This window comes from Stegostoma tigrinum, chromosome 22, assembly GCF_030684315.1.
Source record: "Stegostoma tigrinum isolate sSteTig4 chromosome 22, sSteTig4.hap1, whole genome shotgun sequence".
NCBI lineage: Eukaryota > Metazoa > Chordata > Chondrichthyes > Orectolobiformes > Stegostomatidae > Stegostoma > Stegostoma tigrinum.
Genome location: NC_081375.1, coordinates 10,804,785 through 10,821,886, shown reverse-complemented (window position 1 = coordinate 10,821,886; position 17,102 = coordinate 10,804,785). Strand labels below are relative to the sequence as shown.

At 41.9% G+C, this 17,102-nt stretch overlaps 1 protein-coding gene across 2 annotated transcripts in view; it reads left to right on the top strand.

Moving 5' to 3' along the window:
• Nucleotides 1-17,102, top strand: part of LOC125463513 (trichohyalin-like) — a 65,470-nt gene that overhangs the window by 47,580 nt on the left and 788 nt on the right. For both annotated transcript variants that reach the window (XM_048554836.1, XM_048554837.2), the window contains exons 15-21: nt 10,157-10,249; nt 10,947-11,094; nt 13,430-13,599; nt 13,869-13,943; nt 14,227-14,379; nt 15,454-15,600; nt 16,405-16,476. In XM_048554836.1, coding sequence (XP_048410793.1) covers nt 10,157-10,249; nt 10,947-11,094; nt 13,430-13,599; nt 13,869-13,943; nt 14,227-14,379; nt 15,454-15,600; nt 16,405-16,476 — 858 coding nt within the window. The remainder of the gene's footprint in view (nt 1-10,156; nt 10,250-10,946; nt 11,095-13,429; nt 13,600-13,868; nt 13,944-14,226; nt 14,380-15,453; nt 15,601-16,404; nt 16,477-17,102) is intronic.

Below are 17,102 nucleotides of genomic sequence, written 5' to 3'. Positions count from 1 at the left end.
GAAATCTCCCAATCTGCATCTGGCCACCTCAGTTTAAAAAAGACTGCACTGCAAGCAGCAAAGACAGTAAATTATTCAAAGTGCAAATAAAATGCTGCCTGACCTGGAAGGTGTATTTGGGGCCTAGGATGGTGAGGTAATAGAACATAGAACATAGAACATAGAACAGTACAGCACAGAACAGGCCCTTCAGCCCACAATGTTGTGCCGACCATTGATCCTCATGTATGCACCCTCAAATTTCTGTGACCATATACATGTCCAGCAGTCTCTTAAATGACCCCAATGACCTTGCTTCCACAACTGCTGCTGGCAACGCATTCCATGCTCTCACAACTCTCTGCGTAAAGAACCTGCCTCTGACATCCCCTCTATACTTTCCACCAACCAGCTCAAAACTATGACCCCTCGTGCTAGCCATTTCTGCCCTGGGAAATAGTCTCTGGCTATCAACTCTATCTATCAACTCTATCTATGCCTCTCATTATCTTGTATACCTCAATTAGGTCCCCTCTCCTCCTCCTTTTCTCCAATGAAAAGAGACCGAGCTCAGTCAACCTCTCTTCATAAGATAAGCCCTCCAGTCCAGGCAGCATCCTGGTAAACCTCCTCTGAACCCTCTCCAAAGCATCCACATCTTTCCTATAATAGGGCGCCCAGAACTGGACGCAGTATTCCAAGTGCGGTCTAACCAAAGTTTTATAGAGCTGCAACAAGATCTCACGACTCTTAAACTCAATCCCCCTGTTAATGAAAGCCAAAACACCATATGCTTTCTTAACAACCCTGTCCACTTGGGTGGCCATTTTAAGGGATCTATGTATCTGCACACCAAGATCCCTCTGTTCCTCCACGCTGCCAAGAATCCTATCCTTAATCCTGTACTCAGCTTTCAAATTCGACCTTCCAAAATGCATCACCTCGCATTTATCCAGGTTGAACTCCATCTGCCACCTCTCAGCCCATCTCTGCATCCTGTCAATGTCCCGCTGCAGCCTACAACAGCCCTCTACACTGTCAACGACACCTCCGACCTTTGTGTCGTCTGCAAACTTGCTGACCCATCCTTCAATCCCCTCATCCAAGTCATTAATAAAAATTACAAACAGTAGAGGCCCAAGGACAGAGCCCTGTGGAACCCCACTCACCACTGACTTCCAGGCAGAATATTTTCCTTCTACTACCACTCGCTGTCTTCTGTTGGCCAGCCAATTCTGTATCCAAGCAGCTAAGTTCCCCTGTATCCCATTCCTCCTGACCTTCTGAATGAGCCTACCATGGGGAACCTTATCAAATGCCTTACTGAAGTCCATACACACCACATCCACAGCTCGACCCTCATCAACTTTTCTAGTCACATCCTCAAAAAACTCAATAAGGTTTGTAAGGCATGACCTACCCCTCACAAAGCCGTGTTGACTGTATTTGATCAAGCCATGCTCTTCCAGATGGTCATAAATCTTGTCCCTCAGAATCCTTTCTAACACCTTGCAGACGACAGACGTGAGACTTACTGGTCTATAAATGCCGGGGATTTCCCTGTTTCCTTTCTTGAAGAGAGAATTACATTTGCCTCTCTCCAGTCCTCAGGTACGACTCCAGTGGAGAGCGAGGATGCAAAGATCTTCGCAAGTGGCGAAGCAATTGCATTTCTCGCTTCCCAAAGCAGCCGAGGACAAATCTGGTCCGGGCCTGGCGACTTGTCAATCTTAATGTTTGACAAAATTTTCAGCACATCAGCTTCCTCTATCTCTATCCATTCCAGCATGCACACCTGCTCTTCAAAGGTTTCATTCACTACAAAGTTCGTTTCTTTCGTAAAGACAGAAGCAAAAAACTCATTTAGGGCCTCCCCTACCTCCTCAGGCTCCACACACAAGTTCTCTATGCTATCCCTGATCGGCCCTACTCTTTCTTTGATCATTCTCTTATTCCTCACGTAAGTGTAAAATGCCTTTGTGTTTTCCCGGATTCCTTCTGCCAAGCCTTTCTCGTGCCCCCTCCTGGCTCTCCTCAGACCATTTTTGAGCTCCTTCCTTGCCTGCATGTAATCCTCTCTAGCTGAATTTGACCCTAGCTTCCTCCACCTTATGTAAGCTACCTTCTTCCTTTTCACAAGAAGCTCCACCGCTCTCGTCATCCAAGGTTCCTTTATCTTACCCCTTCTTGCCTGTCTCAGAGGGACATATTTACTCATCACTCGCAACAACTGTTCCTTAAACAGTCTCCACATGTCTAGAGTTCCCTTACCATGGAACAACTGCTCCCAGTCCATGCTTCCTAACTCATGCCTAATCGCATCATAGTTTCCTCTTCCCCAATTAAATATCCTCCCATTTTGCCTAATCCTCTCCTTCTCCATAGCTATGTAGAATGTGAGGCAGTTATGGTCACTATCACCAAAATGCTCTCCCACCACAAGATCTGATACCTGCCCCGGCTCGTTTCCGAGCACCAAGTCTAGAATGGCCTCTCCCCTCGTCGGCCTGTCAACGTACTGCGTTAGGAAACCCTCCTGAACACACCTTACAAAAACAGCTCCATTCAAATCTTCTGCTCGAAGGAGGTTCCAATCAATATTAGGAAAGTTAAAGTCACCCATTACAACAACCCTACTGCGTCCGCATTTTTCCAAAATCTGTCGACCTATGCTTTCTTCAATCTCCCTGCTGCTATTGGGGGGCCTGTAGTAAACCCCTAACGAGGTGACTGCTCCCTTGCTGTTCCTAATTTCCACCCATACTGACTCGGTAGGCAGATCTTCCTCGACAATGGAAGCTTCTGTAGCTGTGATACCCTCTCTGATTAGTAGTGCTACACCCCCTCCTCTTTTTTCCCCCCCCCCTCCCTATTCTTTTTAAATGCTCTAAACCCTGGAAGATCCAGCAACCATTCCTGCCCATGAGAAACCCATGTCTCTGTTATGGCCACAACATCATAGCACCAGGTACTGATCCATGCTCTAAGTTCATCACTTTTATTCCTGATACTCCTTGCATTAAAGCAAACACACTTTAACCGATCCCTTGGTTCCTTCCCAGCTGGTCTACCTCTTGCTACTGCCTCACCTGCATCAACGCTCACCTCTGGTATACAGCTCAGGTTCCCACCCCCCTGCCATACTAGTTTAAACCCTCTCGAACTACTCGAGCAAACCTTCCACCCAGGACATTGGTCCCCTTCCAGTTCAGATGCAACCCGTCCTTCTTGTACAGGTCCCACCTTCCCCAGAAGGCATCCCAATTATCTACATATCTGAAGCCCTCCCTCCTACACCAGCTGTGGAGCCACGTGTTCAGCTGCGCCCGCTCCCTGTTCCTCACCTCGCTATCTCGTGGCACCGGTAGTAAACCAGAGAACACTACTCTGTTCGTCCTGCTCTGCAGCTTCCATCCTAACTCCCTGAAATCACTTTTTATATCCTCAATCCTATTTCTGGCTATATCATTTGTGCCAATATGTAACACGATTTCTGGCTGTTCGCCCTCCCCTTTTAGAACCTTATACACCCGATCGGAGACGTCCCGGACCCTGGCACCAGGGAGGCAACATACCTTCCGGGAATCCCGATCTTGACCACAAAATCTCCTGTCGATTCCCCTAACTATCGAGTCCCCTACCACGAGTACTTTTCTATTCTGCCCCCTTCCCTTCTTTGCCACAGTGTCAGGCTCAGTGCCAGAGAACTGACTACTATGGCTTTCCTCTGGTAGGTCATCCCCCCCAGCAGTATCCAAAACGGTATACTTATTGCTGAGGGGAATGCCCCCAGGGGATCTCTGCACTGTCTGTCTGTCCCCTTTCCTCCCCCTAACTGTAACCCATCTATCCTCGTCCTGAGCCTTAGGAGTGACCAACTCCCGATAACTCCTCTCAATTACCCCCTCTGCCTCCCGAATGATCCGTAGTTCATCCAGCTCCAGCTCCATTTCCCTAACACGGTTTTCAAGGAGCTGTAGTTGGGTGCGCTTCCCGCAGATGTAGCCAGCGGAGACGTGTGCCACATCTCCCAACTGCCACATTCTGCAGGAGGAGCAAGCAACTGCCCTAGCATCCATACCCCACTTATCTGAACACCCACTCAATACTAAAGTAGAAAGCTTACGTCAAGTAATAACAAATTAATAACAAAATTATATTCAATAGAGAACATAGAACATAGAACATAGAACATTACAGCACAGTACAGGCCCTTCAGCCCTCGATGTTGTGCTGACCTGTCATACCGATCTCAAGCCCATCTAACCTACACTATTCCATGTACGTCCATATGCTTGTCCAACCACAACTTAAATGTACCTAAAGTTGGCAAATCTACTACCGTTGCAGGCAAAGCCTTCCATTCTCTTACTACTGTCTGAGTAAAGAAACTACCTCTGACATCTGTCCTATATCTTTCACCCCTCAATTTAAAGCTATGCCCCCTCGTGCTCGCCGTCACCATCCTAGGAAAAAGGCTCTCCCTATCCACCCGATCTAACCCTCTGATTATCTCTGATACAGAGGGATCTGGGTGTCCGAGTGCATGGATCCCAGAAAGTGAGTCTGCAGGTACAGCAAGTAATCCAGGAAAACTCCAACAATGCGCTGGTTTATGGTGAGGGAGGAGGTTATCCCTCAGTTATACAGGGTTTCGGTGAGACTGTGTACACAGTACGGGGCACTGTACTTACAGAAGGATGTGAATGTGTTGGAAGCAGCTCAGAGAAGGGTTACCAGCCCGATAACCGGAACGGGGTGGGTTCCCCCAGCAGGAAAAGGTTAGACTGGCTTGACCCGCTTCCTGTGGAGTTTAAACAGTCAGAGGGAGCTGAATGGAAACATATAAAATCCTGAGGGGGCTGGACCAGGTGGGTGTGCAAAGGATGGCCCCTCCTGTGGGAGAATTGAGAACGAGCTGTCAATGGAAATGGCCATTCACCTTATCTATGCCCCTCATGACTTTATATACTCTCTAAGGTCACCCATCCAAACTCTCCACTTCTGGCAACATCCTGGTAAATCTCTTCTGAACCCTCTCCAATTAAATAATATCCTTCCTATAACTGGGCGACTAGGACTGCACACGGTGTTCCAGTAGAGGCCTCACCGATGTACTGTATCTGCCTATTAAACAAATTTCAAAGAATTACACACCTGCATCCCTAAATCTCTCTGTTCTACAGTGCTACCCGGGGCCCTACCATTACTTGTATAAATCCTGCCCTTGTTTCTTTTAAACCAAATGCAATACCTTGCATTTATCCAAATTAAACTCCCTCTGCCACTCCTCAGCCAATAGATCAAGATCCCTTTGTAATGTGATTCCTGAGGATCACCATTGGTCCAGTCTGAAAAACAACCCTCCGGCACCTATCTTCAAACCAATTTTGTATCCAGTTAGCAAACGCTCCCTGAATCCCATGTGATCCAACTTTACTAATTCATCTACCACGTGGAACCTTGTCAAAGGCTTCACTGGATTCTGAGTAAACAACGTCTACCACACTGCCCTCATCGATCTTGGTTACTTTCTCAAAAAAAACTCGTTCAAGTTTGTGACACTCAATTTCCTACACACAAAACTATGCTGAAAATCCCTAACCATTCTTTGCCACTCCAAATGGATATAAATCATATCTTTCAGAATCCCCTCCATCAATTTACCCACCATTGATTTCAGACGCACAGGCCTGTAGTTCCCAGGAACAAAAACAAAGTTGCTGGAAAAGCCCAGCAGGTGTGGCAGCATCCGTGAAGGAAAAAACAGACCCCGAGGAAGGGTCACCTGACCCGAAACGTTAACTCTGTTTTATTCCTTCACGAATGCTGCGAGACCCGCTGAGCTTCTCCAGCAACCCCGTCCCTGCTCCTGATTTACAGCATCCACAGTTCTTTTGGTTTTTCTCAGGTTTCCGCTGACAGCCTTTCTTAAATAAAGGCACAATATTAGCCACCCTCCAGTCCTCTGGCATCTCAGTCATGGTTAGAATTGATACATATATTTCTGTTAGGGGCCCTGCAATTTCCTCCTTAACTTTCCACCATGTCCTGGGATACGATTGATCAGATCCTGGAGATTTGTCCTCCTTTAAGACTTCCGGCACTTCCACTTCTGTAATGTGAACTGTTTCCAAAACATCAATATTTATTGCCCCAAGTTCTCTAGCCTCTATTTCTTCCTTCACAGTAAAAACTGATGCGAAATATTCATTTAGTATCTCTCCCATCTCCTGAGGTTCAACACAAAGATGACCTCCTTAATCTTTAAGAGACCCCACCCTGTCGCTCTTAATGTATTTGTAGAATCTCTTATCTGCCAATGCTCTCTCATATCTCCTCTTTGCCTTCCTGATTTCTCACTTAAGGATGCCCCACACTCTTTATAATCGGAGAGATTAATTTGATCCCAGTTGTCTATATCAAATATACGATTTCTTTTATTATTGAATAGGGCCCCAATATCTTTACTCATCCATTGTTCCCTAGCCTTACCGGCCTCACCTTCCATTCAAACGGGAAATTGGAATCCCTGTCTTCAAAAGGCAGTGGCTGCAGGGTGTTTGGATACTTTTGAGGCAGATGTAGATGTTGGGGATATGCAGGAATGTACAGTTGACAGTAAAATCACCTCAGCCATGATCTTATTGAATGGTGGAGCAGAGTTGAAGGGCCGAGTGGCCTGGTGTACTGAAGGGCCTTAACCCTGCTTTCTCTCCACTGATACAGATGAGCCGGAGTTTCTTTCAACAATTCCTGTTTCTGTTTTAGATCTACAGCTTCTGCAGTTCTTTGTTCTAAATTAATCCACAGAACGGTTTGTTACAACAATCCATCTGGTCACTCGTGGCCTTTAGAGAAGGAAGTCAGCTTTCACTACCTGGTCTGGCCTTCACGTGACTCCAGTCCCTCGGCAATGGGTTTGACCTTTAAGTGCCCCCGAAAAGGCCTTGAGAGCCAGTCAGTTTGGAGAGTTTACTGGCCCGGCCAGTGAATAACATAGTTCATTTGCTGCCTATCAAGGAGACCAGAGATATTTGTGTGACTGGTCTCTCAGCACTTCTGTTTCAGCTGCTAAAATTAGCGGCAAGAGGGAGCCCTCCGTAGGGTCTGGGTATAAATAGTCAGCTCTCGGCGTTCTGACCATTTCTGGAGAGTTTCAATCGTGCCTGCTGCATGGTTTGGAGGCTAACACATTGTGATAGTCCCATCTCACACCAGTGTACAAACCTCTCTCAAATATCGACAAGTCGACAAGAGTCGCATCTTCTGTGATTTAGATGGGAACATACCTTGGGGGAGTGAAGGTGATGCAAGAGTGGGCCAGGATGTTAGAGAGGTAACAGTTTCTGCGGAATGCTTACAGTGGAGAGGACGAAATGATGCACTTGGTGGTGATATCTGGCAGAAATGGCAGATGACTCTTTTAAATTCAGAGACTGGTGGGGTGAAAGTTGAGGACAAGGGGAACTCTTGCTTATCATGGAAGGAAAGGGGCAAAGGCAGACATTGAATGATGGTCCAGACATAATTGAGAGTCCTGTCAACCACAGTGGGGTGTGACGGGGTAATTCTTGGTTGAGGAAAAAGGACGAGTCAGGAGATGTCTTAAACAAGTCCAAATAACATTTTTGCTGTTGTATTCTTTGGTCCTGCTGAAAGGAAAAAAAGTCTGTATGTTTTTAATCACTTTCTCAAATTGTCCTGTCATTGTATATATACATAAGTAATTTACCCAGACCTCTCTGCTCCTGCACCCTGTTTAGAATTATACTTTTTTATTGTATTGTTTCTCCAAGTTCTTCCTAGCCAAATTAATCACCCCTCATTTTCAATGTTGAACTTTGTGTTGCCTGTCTGCCCACTTCATCAACTTAGCTACATCATTTTGAATGCTTCCAAGTTTTGTATCATTCAACATTATTGAAATTGTGCCTTTTTACACTAAGATCTAAGACATCTAATATGGATTAGGGGAAAAGCAAAGGTCTTGTACTGACCCCCGAGAACCTACTACAAATGTCTGCAGCCTAGAAAACATGCACTAACCTCTTTCAAGGCAATTAATGAACTCTGTATCCGTAATGCTGCTGTCCCCTTTTATTGCAGGAGCTCTAACTTGCGTCTGTTACATGGCACTGTATCAATTGTCTTTTGGAAGATACCCTTTTTCAATGTAAAAGCCAGACTGTGTTTAAAATGGGGAAATAAACAGCAACATTTCAATGATTAATCTGCTGATTGGTTAAAGGATTATGTAACTGCTGTATTCAGTAAAACCTGGGAATAAAAACACGGGGAAATTGTCTGATCAATTACGAAGAGTTAATTTGGTCACATTTTGGCTCAAAATGAATTTGTCTTGTTAAACAAAAGTGACTTATATGAGTCACAGACTCAAAGCAGAGATGCAGGAGTTGCTTTGATTTTCCAATGCCTCAGACAAATGTATCATTTAGCAATATATTGGAATAAGAGGATTTTGTCAGAAATTTGTTCCGATTTTCAGCACAACAATGTCTCCTTTGATAAGCTCGCCAAAGAACAAAATTAACAAAAAAAATCTTTTGACAACTTAAAATACACTGAATACCACACCAGTTTGAATTGTACCAATTTATGATGAAACACTTGACTGGCTGATGCTCGTGCCATCAGTATTGGTGGAGTGCTGTTACAAGAAGACAATGTGGGGATTGAATCACCAGTCAGTCATATTTCTAGAAAACTGAATTTGTGGCAATAGTATTCAACTGTGGTGAAAGAGATGGTGAGCATGGTAATGGATCTATAACACTTTCAAGCCTATGTATCCAACAACCCTACAGATCACAGTTCTCTCATTTATCAAATGATTTCACAAATGTGAGACTTTTGCATTTAATGCTACATTCATAATTTGAAAATATTTCATGTGACTAAAGGACATTGTATCCAATACTTGTCAAGTGCAAATGTGGAAGGAAATGTCAAAAATTGACTTGCTTTGTAAATGTTATAGCTTTGTATGTAAGATTGGAATAGTGATGAGGAAATTGATACAAATGATAAATGCATCTTAAAGGTACCTTTTTAACATTTTTTTTCTGTGTCATGTGCCATACAAGTGTACAGAATGGAAAAAGACCCTACAGTCTGGGCCTGTTGAAATCAACCACCTAACTAATCTAACTTTCCAGTACTTGGGCCATAGCCTTGTATGCCTTGACAACACCAGTGTAAATTTGAATACAATGAATGTTACTAGGGTTTCTGCCTGTACCTACCTTACAGCCCATGAGTTCCAGATTCTGGGTGAAAATGGTTTTCCTCTTATCACCTTTAAGTCTCCTGTCCCTTACCTTCAATCAGTGCCCTGTGGTTATTGATCCCACCACCAAGGGGGAAATATTCTTCCCATCTGCCCCTCATGATTTTGTACAGTGAAGGTCTGTAATATTTGTGATCTGCAATATTTTCAGTTCTGTGCAGGTAGCTGTTTAAAATGTGGAACTTTTCTTTTAGGAGTGGGTCACAGTATTCCCAAGAAATCATGACTAGAGCTAAACGACTAGACAAACTACCTTGAGATAATAGCTGAAGCATTTACTAAGTTGTGATTTTAAGACAAAGGGACCAAAGACCAGAAGTGGAGCTATTTAGCAGCCTCATCATATTTATTTTGAAAACTGTAGGGTTTTGTCCAGTTGCTGTAAGAGTCAGTGATTTCATCAGTGCATTTGTTCTTGGAGAGGCAGAATTACATCTAGCTTAAGGTGCAGTAAGTCACAGTAGGAAAATGCAAACTCCTCAGTTAAATAAAAAGGAATAGAATAATGGACATGAAACTTCACCACGTTTGTTGCGTGTCTTTAATGGGAATTGGAGTGGGGAAGGGGTTGAAAATTTATTATTTGCTGTTTGAGACAATCTTTCCAAATTACAAGTGAATGTAACTAAGGTTAATGTGATACACTTTCTGTTCTTTTTGTTAAAAGTACACTGGCAGAATCCTGTGATTATGTTCAGTGACTGATCACAGTAGTAATCAAATGATAGAAATTTATAGCCTGTTCAGTCCTGGGATTTTGCTTGTCCCCTGCTACTAATCAACTGGAATGGTAACATCTTGTAGTTAAACACTTCATAGTGATGTGCACACACATTTGACTTTTTCTTTCCTTTTGCCTCATTACAGGCAGTGAGTGAGTCTTACAAAGAAGAACTGGAGAACTACAAAATGAAAGAGAAATCTAAAATTGAAAAAGAAAAAAAAAGCGTCCAGAAAGCAGTGAGTGATATTTATTAAATGTATTTTGGTTTGATTTCTTTTTTTCTAAATGCTTAGTAAAGATGATTAGTAATTATCAGGCCAGAGCTTGCTTTCGTTAAAAAAAATAATTAATACTGTGGGCATCACCTAGGAACATGTTTAGGGACAAGTTTAAGGGCATTTAAATGGTCATTGGATAAACATATGGATAATAATGGAATAGTGTAGGTTAGATGGGCTTCAGTTTGGTTTCACAAGTCGGCGCAACATCGAGGGCCAAGGGGCCTATACCGTGCTGTCGTGTTTTATGTTCTATGAGCATTTATTCCCTGTCTCTATTCAACTGAGTGGCTTGCTAGGCTGTTTTGGAGTGGAAATAAGAATTGACCATACTGTTGGGTGTATGGAGTTTTAATTTGGATATCAATGGCAAATTTCCTTCCCATAAGGACATAACTTGGTAATCGTCTCAAAACGTAATTTCTTAAATTCATGGACATAACAAGTAACAAATGTCAAAATCCACATAGCTCTTTGACTCCTGACTACCCTGCCAATGTTTAATTCTTCATTGCTATTTGTCTCTATTTATATTTACTCAATATAATGGGTTATGTGATGAGTTCTGTGATGCTCCAAGACTCCATATAAAATAAACAGACTATTCCTTATGTATACTTGACATTTACATTTGTTCTGCATATCTGTTATGAAGGAACAAGAATATAAAGAAAATATCTTCAAAGAAACTCCAAAAACTCCACAGCCAGCAAAAGTTTATTCTGCAAAAACCACACCGCAAAAGCAGAAGCACAGCCAGTGGACACGTACAGGAGTGACAAAGCCAAGGAAAGCAACTCCTAGTAAGAATTCAAAGAAATAGCTTGATTTCTGCTGAGTGGAAAATTGTGATTGAGAGAAATGTTAATTTGTGGAACTACTAAGGATAATTGTACAGAACATTTAGCATTGAGCCAAAATACACTGGATAAATTAGCACCAACAACCCTTTTGAACTTTGCCCTAGTATTTGCAGTAGTAATTTTAACCTGTGTTTTAAACTGTTTCATTCTGTTGAACTCCGAGGACTGGCTTTGGATATCTTCACAGCCATGAATAACATGCACTTTAATATGGTTTCTTTAGCATAAGAGCTTACCTAAGTAGTTCATGAAAGGGAGAAAGGAAGGTGAACAGATGCTAAGCAGGTGCCAAGAGTCTGTTGGGCTGGTGATCAAAGAAGTGGCCAAACATTGGGCTTGGCCAGAGATGAAGCAAGTCGGGAGAATTCTGGAATAGAATGTTGAACCTTTGACAGCAAAAAAACTGCCATCATTTTGCAGGGAAGCAATAAAGTTTACAGAGTTACATTTCAGAAAATGGGACAGCTGGGATATAATGAATGTCTGGAATAATGTATTTTTTAAATTCAGCCATGGAAACAGGAGACAGTTGAGGACTGTGAAAAGGTGAAGTGGGAGAGGGGATTCAGGAGATTAAATTTCAAATTAATCAAGATGGGCCTCAAATGAAATAATGTGAATTCATAGAATCCTTTACAGTGTGGAAGCAGGCCATTTGGCCCATCAAGTCCACACTGCTCCTCCAAAGTGGGATGAAACTGGAGCACCTGGAGGCAGCCCATGCAGACACAGTGAGAATACGCATAGTTCACACAGTTGCCTGAACTCCGGTCCCTGGCACTGTGAGACAGCAATGCTAACAACTGAACCACCATCCTGCCCCAAATGTAACATGTTATTTTTTGTTAACTTGTATACAGGCAAGCTGTAGAAATAATTGATTGTGATGTGTGGGCAATAAAAATACATCCTATCCCACTATTGCGAACGAATTCATCAATATCTTAGTTACTTGCAAATTCCACTCCTATTACAAAATATTTCTTAGTTCCATTCTTCAATTTATTTTTGAATTAACCTGTTCAGAGACTTGTTACACTCCTCTGGAGCAGGTGGAACCAGGGAACTATTAGCCAAGCAGCGGGGCACTACCACTACAATCCCCTATTTCTGTTTGCTTCAAACTTTTTCTTTGACATCTTTTCAGCTGCGCTGTTTAGTGTATTTTGATGATGTGTAAAATATTTTAATTTGAATTCTCTTCCTCCAACCCCAATGATTTGAAATAATTATCCAATTTAGTCATCCTTTGATAGCCCTGTTATGGTAGTTATTCATTTCTCAATTCCCTCCAAAAATTGATTAAATTTTTTCACTGTTCTTTGCATTTGTATAGAAAAAGTAAAATAAAACAATTGATGGTTGCAAAGTTTTCTTTTAAGCTGCAAGGCATTATTCCAACCATGCTTTCTCTTTTATAGAGTCATGAGTCAGCATAGAAGCAGATCCTCCGGTCCAACTAGTCCATGCCAACATAATCCCAAACTAGACTAGTCCCACCTGCCTGCTTCTGGCCTATTTCCGCTCTCCCACCACCCCCCCCCGACCTTTCATGTACTTAGCTAATTGTCTTTTAAATGTAATTTCATCTGCATCCATCCCACCGCTTGCTTAAGGCCTTAAAAAACATCCTGTATAACTTCAACATGAGCAATGAAGGCAAGCGTGCTAAATGCCTTTTTAACCACCCCGTCTCTATATGTGACACAGACTTCAAAGAATTATGTACCTGAAGCCCCAGGTACCTCTTTCCTATTCACGTACTTAAACATCTTTTAATACTATCTGCCACTTCCTTTCGCAGTTCATTCCACTCAAACCATTATTGATGTCTTTGTCTTTTTGGCTGTTTAAATGTATACAGCCAGCATCACGCCACACTTCAGAATGTGAAGAAGGATTAAACACGATCACAGATTTATTTCACCGGAAATAGATGGCTGCAAGCCTATTCAAGAGGTCCAGGCTTGTATTGTGTCTGCTCTCCAGGTGAACAAGTTCTTGGCAGCATTGGGATAAGATGTAATGCTACCCTCTGGTGCCAGACTCCATCAACTGGAGGCAGTTGCAGCTTACTGCCATCTAGTGCATGATTGGTACACTTTAGAGCCACACAATCAATGTTATATCCATCTGACACGGACCAAAATTCAGTCTTTTAACCTATAAGAGTTGGCTGTGATGTCCGAATAAACTCCGATGATGATATATATACTATTGTTTGTAATTTTTTTCTAGTCAGATATTTAAGTGTTGTTACTCTTTTGTTTTGCAGTGAAGATACAAGATAATGACCTTCTGCCTTTATTATTGGAAGAGTTTCCTTATCTACCACTCTCTCCACATGCTATGAATAGGATGTGGAAGCAGCAGTTTAAGCAAATAGAACAGTTGATCAAGTCTGGTCTTGATGGGGACCGGAGTCAAGCCAAGCTGCAGTCAGCAGTGAGTCGTGTCTCATGCCTCATTCTTTTCAAGAACTCTGGCCAAATCTTTCATTTATCATGTTGTACATCGTCATGTTTTTTGTTTGCTTCTGATGGACTGATAAACTGCCTGTGTGTGTTTGCAGGTTGGGGGTGAGGAGGAATGAGGAATATGGCCTCTATATTCAATGTTTTAAAGATATTACTGGGTTGCAGGGATACCATTTGAGCATGTACAGTAAACTCCTAAGGTTTAACAATGATGACTGCTTTTTATTTTCTTATTAGATTGAAGAAGCTCAGAAAAAGCATGATCTCTTAATTAATATCATTAAAAAGGAACAGGAACATAATCTGCGTCTGGTAAGGCTTCATAAAAGGATGAAATTAACTCTTCTAAAATACTATTTAGTGAAACTGATAGTATTTACTTTGACTTTTCAATACTCTGTATATCCCAAGCTGGTTTTATTTACTATGATGGGCAGTCTGTTTTGGCTGTGTGATCATTCTAGCTGAGGTTCCCCCCCATATATTCTGTTTGGCCCCGCAGGTATCAAATTTCTTTTACATATCAAATCCATAGCTTGTTGAGGTACTGGGCGTTGATCTCTTCCAAACCACTTACCTTTTCACTTCTCCTTAGAAAGAGTTCAAGGAACGAATTCGGCAGCAGAAATCTGCCCAGAACAAGATGAAGGAGCGAAGGCAGCAAATTGCCCGTGCCAAGAAATACTATAATGATTATCATGTTCAACTGCGTGCAAAAATGATGCGAGCAAGGACGCGAGAAGAAAGAGTAAGGCAAACCCAATGGGGAAAATTACCTCCTGTTCTGCATTGTTCTCTGAATTAACACATTTACTTGTGGATGGGACAAAACTGCATCTGGCAAGTCACACTGATACTACTTCTACAGTGCGAGCAGCATTGCTGATGTGAGGCTGAGAGAGTTTTGTGTTCTCATATCAGGGTGGAGGGGAAAAGGCTTGAGCAAAGCATTTCCTCCCAGGGAATCTACATCGAGTTTAGCTAGGCCATGTGATTGGAGGGTTTTTGGCATCTTATGTTTTTCAGACCAACAATTTACAATAGAATCTTCAAAAAAGTCTTTTTTTGACATCGCTGTTATTTGGCTTCAGTGTCTCAATGCTGGACATTTCTTTTCTTTCTAGCTCCATGCAGCCAATCCTGCTGTACTCTATTTTTGGACTCTGTTCAGTTTCTGATCTCGGCACTGACCCCTGCCAACCAATCACTTTTTGAAAAGGCTTGGGGCTAGCTTCTATATTTATCCAATTGATGTCTTTACATTTTCTACCTCTCACACTCCTAACTACAGTGACCCCGAATGTGCCTGAATCTCCTCTAATTACAGTTACGATTCCCTTATCCCGAAACTGTGACATCAGCATTTTGTTCCATCCGGAGGTTAAGTCCACAGTGCACGCAATACTCATCACTAAGACTATCTGTGGTATTGGCCAAGCTGCTTTTTTTCTTGTTCCTCTTCATCCTACATTTTTTCCATTGTTTTAAAAAGTTACTTCCTTGTTTTTCCCCAATCATTACTATTTACACTAATTTATCTAAGCTGGAACATTTTGCTACCTTTGAGACACCAAATAGTATATAATTATTGGTGACTACATTAAAACATTTCAAGCGCTAGTCTCATTTTATGAAGTGTCAAACCAAAATGTACTTTGCAGAATGTATTCCAATGAACATCAGAGGAAGTCTGTATCAGAGGAGAATTTACTTTTGAAAAACACCTGTATAATCAATCAGGGGACTTTTTAATGCAGATAGACGCAGTATCTTATTTCTCTCTGTAGAAAGTGGCCTAATGTTGTTTTCTTAATTCTAAAAGATTTTTAAAACCCTGTTTGAAGAAGGTTTGGAGATTCAGAAACAGAGATTACGTGAATTGAAGACTTACGCCAAAGAGAAACGTCAGGAGTACAAGAAACGACAAAAGGAAGAGTTGCAGTCAATGGAGAATTACTATAGAGATCAGGTATTTGAATACAGAAAAATAGGAACCTTGCAGTAACCTAGTTTTAACATTTTACTACTTCAAGAAACTATTGCACAGTATATGTCTAACAATTTGTAGAATAAACTTGCAATTATACAGTACCTTTCAAGTCTGACTTCCCAAAGTACCACAGTTGGACAGTCAAGTATTTTTTGAAGTGAAGTGCAGGCATTTTGGTAGAGAAATACAGTACATAATTTTCACCACAAAGTTACATGGCTGTTTGTGGAACCATCAACCAACCAATGTCACAAATAAATCATCTGGTAATTTTAAGTATTAGCCATGACCCTAGAAGAAATCACCTGCTCTTTTAAATTGTATCATAATATATCTTTCATGCTTACTCAAGGGGTCACAGGGTCTCAAAGGCATCTGTTAGCCTGGATTATGTGCTCAAGCCTGAGTTGGGCGGGGGGGGGAGAAATCATAGGTTCAGCCCCCAATCTAGATTGCTGCCTTTATGCCAAGGCTTATTAATTGGCAGAGGAGCTAATGGCTAAAGGTTGTTTCTCTACATGACTGGCCTTGCCCTAGAAAAAAGTAAACTGGTGTGAAAAATCAATCCAGTATATTTGATACCAACCAGTCTCTTTGCAGAATAAATTCTTTTGAGTGATTTATCGTAACGTAAATGCCCTTAAATGTATTATACTAGCAACTGAACTTGCTACTTACTTTGATCTGTCCTAGATGGTTAAAAATAATGAATCTCTTGCCTAAAGTGTTAAGACTTTGAACATGTTAATTGTGAACTGAAAAAAAACTTTACTTTCAATCTAGTTTTTAATGTTGGCCGAAACTCTGGCGCAGGAGCAGCAGAAAGTTAACCTTCGGGAGACTGCACAAAACAAGGTAACTTCATTTTCTTCTGCTTTGACCAGTGTTTCTTGAAAGAATCAGTGTTTTTTAAACAAAGCAAAACTTGCAAACTCTGACTTTGCAGTTTCTGATAGAGACAAAAGACAGCAAAGCACTTGATATGTTTGCAGGAACATTGCATTTAAGTCAGTTGGTTGAACAGCTAGTTTGCAATGCAGTGAAGCCAACTGCGCAACTTGAATCGCTGAAGCTGAGATGACCATGAACACGCCTCCTTTTTGACACCTCCAGTTTCCCGAGGCATGGTGATCCTGGGGTTAAACCACTGCCAGTCATCTCTCTCTCTAGACAGGACCCCTCTGGTGCTTTGGGACTGTGGTGACTTTACTGATGGAAGAATCCTTTGTCTGAGAGTAGCACAGAAATGTCTACACCTTGCTTTTTGCTTTGAAATTTATTTCAAACTAACTCCTTGTTAGCTGCATTCCTATTGTAGTGTTGCACAGTTGAAGTCATATTGTAGCCATTGCTCCAATATAAATGGGCTGAACCACATTTGCTATTAACAACATAGACTCGAATTAGTTGCGCTTAGACTTCAGATTAAAATTACTATCCCCAATTTGTTATCTTCACTTCTAACACTGCTTGAATTTCTA